Source organism: Culex pipiens, chromosome 3 (assembly GCF_016801865.2).
Source record: "Culex pipiens pallens isolate TS chromosome 3, TS_CPP_V2, whole genome shotgun sequence".
NCBI classification, from domain to species: domain Eukaryota; kingdom Metazoa; phylum Arthropoda; class Insecta; order Diptera; family Culicidae; genus Culex; species Culex pipiens.
In genome coordinates, this window is record NC_068939.1 from 168,574,945 (window position 1) to 168,580,536 (window position 5,592).

The window sequence follows — 5,592 nt, forward strand, 5'->3', positions numbered from 1 at the left end:
TAGTAATGGATTTTGTTTGCAATCATACCAACTATGGGCAGAGTGTGTGTCAAAAAACCAACTCTGATTTTTGGGGGACCGTACTGGTGGCCTAATCCATTTGATTCTGTACGAAACAGACTACCGGAGAAGTCGAATTCTGGAGATGAAGATATACTGAAGCAAAGGAAACATTAGTTCTAGCGATGAGTTGAATACAGACTGCAAAAGGGGAGTTTGACACAACTTAGACGTAAAGGGTAACGCTTGATTGGTGCATTAAATTTAAAACAATCGCCACCAATTTAGTTTTGAGTAGATACAAAATTCAATTGTTGTTAATACATTTGCGTCATTTTTGTTCTAACTTAAAACAACTGTCGAATAACTGAAAAATTGTTAACAGCCAAAATTTAAAATAATCCTTAATCTTAAAATTCGTCTAGTTGTTTTTTTTCAAATTCTCCAGATCTAAAATAAATAAAAAACTAAGCGTTTTAACAATATCAATGAAATTTGTAATCCTCAAATTCTAAAAATCCACTCTAAAATTCTACAATTCTATAAATCTAAAATTCTAAAAATCTAAAATTCTAAAATTCTAAAATTCTAAAATTCTAAAATTCTAAAATTCTAAAATTCTAAAATTCTAAAATTCTAAAATTCTAAAATTCTAAAATTCTAAAATTCTAAAATTCTAAAATTCTAAAATTCTAAAATTCTAAAATTCTAAAATTCTAAAATTCTAAAATTCTAAAAAATTCTAAAATTCTAAAATTCTAAAATTCTAAAATAAAATTCTAAAATTCTAAAATTCTAAAATTCTAAAATTCTAAAATTCTAAAATTCTAAAATTCTAAAATTCTAAAATTCTAAAATTCTAAAATTCTAAAATTCTAAAATTCTAAAATTCTAAAATTCTAAAATTCTAAAATTCTAAAATTCTAAAATTCTAAAATTCTGAAATTCTAAAATTCTAAAATTCTAAAATTCTAAAATTCTAAAATTCTAAAATTCTAAAATTCTAAAATTCTAAAATTCTAAAATTCTAAAATTCTAAAATTCTAAAATTCTAAAATTCTAAAATTCTAAAATTCTAAAATTCTAAAATTCTAAAATTCTAAAATTCTAAAATTCTAAAATTCTAAAATTCTAAAATTCTAAAATTCTAAAATTCTAAAATTCTAAAATTCTGAAATTCTAAAATTCTAAAATTCTTAAGTTTTAAAACTCTAAAATTCTAAAATTCTAAAATTCTAAAATTCTAAAATTCTAAAATTCTAAAATTCTAAAATTCTAAAATTCTAAAATTCTAAAATTCTAAAATTCTAAAATTCTAAAATTCTAAAATTCTAAAATTCTAAAATTCTAAAATTCTAAAATTCTAAAATTCTAAAATTCTAAAATTCTAAAATTCTAAAATTCTAAAATTCTAAAATTCTAAAATTCTAAAATTCTAAAATTCTAAAATTCTAAAATTCTAAAATTCTAAAATTCTGAAATTCTAAAATTCTAAAATTCTAAAATTCTAAAATTCTAAAATTCTAAAATTCTAAAATTCTAAAATTCTAAAATTCTAAAATTCTAAAATTCTAAAATTCTAAAATTCTAAAATTCTAAAATTCTAAAATTCTAAAATTCTAAAATTCTAAAATTCTAAAATTCTAAAATTCTAAAATTCTAAAATTCTAAAATTCTAAAATTCTGAAATTCTAAAATTCTAAAATTCTTAAGTTTTAAAACTCTAAAATTCTAAAATTCTAAAATTCTAAAATTCTAAAATTCAAAAATTCTAAAATTCTAAAATTCTAAAATTCTAAAATTCTAAAATTCTAAAATTCTAAAATTCTAAAATTCTAAAATTCTAAAATTCTAAAATTCTAAAATTCTAAAATTCTGAAATTCTAAAATTCTAAAATTCTAAAATTCTAAAATTCTAAAATACTAAAATTCTAATTCTAAAATACTAAAAATAAAAATTCTGATAAAATCTAGAATGCAATAGGTAGAAATTCTAAAATTAAAATTTAATCTAATCTAATCTAATCGAACACAAGCGCAGCCAGTCCGAAGAAAGCATCCTGGAAGAACTTGCGGTTAGATTACGCCCCAATTCCTTTCTTGTCAATATTAATAATTGCAGTACATCTAAAATTCTAAAATCAAAATTTAAAATAAAAAATACAGAAAAATATGAAAATTACAATTAAAAAAATTTAGGCTTCAAAAAGTCGATGCATCAAAATGTACAATAATTAAATTTATAAACGCAAGATTAAAAAATTGAGAAGTCCAAACAATATAAAAATTACAATACTTGAAATCTTCAAAAAAAATACTACTGAATTCTTTTGAAAAAGGGAATGGAATTTCTTTTTAATTGTTTATCCAACTGGACATTTTATATACAGTCTTTATTTACAATTTATTCAGAAATCGTTTAAAGAGCGCATTTTTAATCTATATTGTCCGCGTTTAAAATGAAACAACGAAGAGTTGAAGAGTGGTAGCAAAAAGTAAAAATCAGAACAAACACACCAAACCGTGCTCTCGTGCTAAATCCATCCTCCGCCCAAGCTTTTCTAGTATCTTCTCTCCGAGTTGTTGTACCGATTGTTGTTGTCGCGATTGTTGTAGTCCCGGTTGTTGTTGTACCGGTTCCCGTGATGTCCCGACTGATTGTACGGCCGATCCCGGTAATCCCGGTTGCGATTGTGGTGGTGGTGCTGGAACCGACCCCGTCCACGACCTCCGCCGTCGTGGCGCCGATCTCCACCTCCGCCACCGCCGTGATAGTTACGGTTTTGCCACGGCTCAAGCACGGGCGGCGGAGGCGACGGTTGGGCGCAGTACGCCTGGAACTCGGCGTCGTCCTCGGTGAAGCGGTCCTTGAACTCCTCCTCGCACTCGTTCAGGAACAGCTGGTGCTCCTCGGACAGGATGTTGATTTTGCGGTTTGGGTCGACCATTTTAGTTTAGTTTAGTTGTCGCGCAGGGCCTTTTCTCGCATAAGCAGCGAGTTGACGTCTGAAAGCAAACAATTTTATAGCAAGAGTTAGTGATGAAGTCGTTAGCTCAAGTCCGAATCTATTCTCACATCCTTCCGAGATGATGTTGCTGGAGATGAGCGCGTAGAAGCCCTTTTCCGTGGGAAAGTATCGATCCGAGGTGGCCGTCTCGAGCGGCTCAAACATCCAACCCAAGTGGGTGCGGCACTTGGGACAAACGCACAGCTTCCAAGCGTACCCAGGGAACCACGAGTGCAGAAGACTCCACTGGAGGAGAGAGGGCCCTTTAGCATCATGTTTGACCTACTTCAAAATTCTTAAAATAGATTCTTATATGTGACACAAACATTTGTAACGTTTACTTCTATGACAAGATCCTTCGACATGATATCCTCAATGTTTACCGATAATCACATTTTACCTTAAAATTAAAAATTCAAGAAACAACTCACCGACTCAACCTTGGCGCAGTACGCCTTCTCGACCACGATGATCTTGAACCGGATGCCAAGCGTATTCTGCACCTCCTGCACGATAGCTTCCCGACCCGCCGAGAGTGTTTGGTTGCTGGAGCCCAGAGCCAACGGGCTGTACTTTTCCAGCACAAAGTTGGACAAACTGACGTCGTGACCACAGGAACGGCAAATGAAGAAATCTGCGGGTAGCGAAAAAATATAACTCGTCCCTTCTAATTGGATTTGCTGCCAACAATTCCTTTGGTAGAACAAATGGCAAGGCTGGCAGCTGTGCCTTTGAACCTACCTTCGACGAGGGTTTCCTGCGAGGGCTCTGCTGACGACGACGACGCTGGCGATTCCAGCAGGGACGACGTGCTAAACAGTTGCGACACGAAAAAGATCACCAACAAATTTTGCATCAGCCAATTTTCATTACACTTCATAGCTTTCCCAAACAGGTCGTAGAATGACGACGATGGAGCTCGAGGATTTTTCACCGGAGCGGAGCCGCTGCCGAGGGTGACGTTTTGAGTTGGTGGATTCTGCAGCGCGATGAAGTTTGGTGTTGTTATTGTACTTTACGCTCAGAAGGAAATGAGTATAAGGTGATAGAAGTGGGTTGATTGTACCCAAAACAGCGTGTGATGTAGAACTTTTTTTTAAAGTAGTCACCCGAATGCTTCTCCACGACTCAACCTTAATGCAATAAATTTTTCGAAGAAATTCTACAGTTTATCCAATTTTAATATTGTTGTAGTGCGTCTTGACCTGGGTTTGTGTTGTAAAGACAAGAAGATTCGGCCAACCGCCGGCCGACCGTCTTGTATTGAACTAGCTAAACATTGTTGTCACTTTCGCGCTAAACTTTTCCTTCTAACGGTCTGCAATGTAAACAGACACTCCCTGTCAAACATTACACGCTTATGGGAGGTCTACACTTTGGTGGGTTTCTTTTACGTTAGGGTGAGCAGTTTCACAAAAAAGTTTTAAATTTAATGATATAAAAAAATCTCGTCGCCATTTTGATTTTCAATTTTTGATCATAGGAGGCGCCTGTCCCGAGCAGGGGTAAATAACACGGGAATACCAAATTTTGGTATTACTTGGGCAAATAACAGCGACCAAAATGTGCCCTTGGTTGCCCAGTAATAGATGGTAAAATACCATGAAATCATACCAAAAGCTTGTATGTGGAAGGGCACAACAATACCATACCATGTTATTCCAAAGGTAAAATAATACCACAAAATAAAATTATTTCAATACCAAGTTGAGGTCTTCTGGATTTTTGAACATTGCTTGAATACCAAAACTTGGTATTGTCATGGTTTTAATTTTAGGTATTCCCGCGCCCTTGGAAAATCATATTTTGGTATTCCTGTGGTCTTCCACAAACATGATATTGGTTTGATTTCATGGTATTTTACCATCTATTACTGGGCAACCAAGAGCACATTTTGGTCGCTGGTATTTGCACAAGTAATACCAAAATTTGCTATTTTCATACCATTTTTAGTGTAGCAGTTGCAGTTAGTGAAAAAAACGTAAATGATCCTTATGCAACAACCAAATCTACTCACCTGATGATTCCATGTTGTTATTAGTGATATTCTTCACCACACCGAATGCATTTGTCATTGATGAACGGCTGTACTTGAAGTTCTTGAAGCTTCTGAAAAATAACAAGATTGTAAAATAAGTATTATTAAAATGAAACTGGATTGAAATTCACCAAAATTCAATAATCTGTTGATTGACTCGTTTTTCAAAGTATTTGGTTATCCCAACTTAGAAAAATTTCAACGTTTTTGAAAAAAATATTAGTGGGTATATCACAAAAAAAAATTTAAATCAGCTTTAACATTTTTGGGTTTCAAGTCAAGTTAGCGCAAAATTAATTATCTCGTCAAAAATTTAAAAAAATCCATAGTTTCAGAGAAAATTGATGAAACCTTTCAATACCAAAATAATACCAAAATGTGGCATCCTGACTTAGAAATTTTTCCACAATGTCAAGTCATTTCTGTAGGGGGTATATCAAAAATGTTTAAAATCAAAATTGAAATTTCCGGTTTTCAATGAAAGCATTCGCTTTTAGACATCATTTTGAGCATGAGCATGAGCATGAGCATGAGAGACCACCCATG

The 5,592-nt window shown here is 32.6% G+C and overlaps 2 protein-coding genes across 2 annotated transcripts; both read right to left on the reverse strand.

The window, feature by feature from the left end:
- Positions 1–2,561: 2,561 nt before the first annotated feature.
- On the reverse strand, positions 2,562–2,948 carry LOC120426819 (RNA guanine-N7 methyltransferase activating subunit). Its single transcript, XM_039591602.1, has one exon. The coding sequence runs from the start codon at positions 2,946–2,948 to the stop codon at positions 2,562–2,564; it is 387 nt and encodes a 128-aa protein (XP_039447536.1).
- LOC120426833 (protein cereblon-like) lies at positions 2,826–3,977 on the reverse strand. Its single transcript, XM_039591620.2, has 4 exons — positions 3,750–3,977; positions 3,440–3,642; positions 3,077–3,254; positions 2,826–3,006 (listed from the first exon to the last, which is right to left on the reverse strand). Exons 1-4 carry the CDS (start codon positions 3,886–3,888, stop codon positions 2,960–2,962), a joined length of 567 nt encoding a protein of 188 aa, XP_039447554.1. The 5' UTR covers positions 3,889–3,977; the 3' UTR covers positions 2,826–2,959.
- Positions 3,978–5,592: the final 1,615 nt, after the last annotated feature.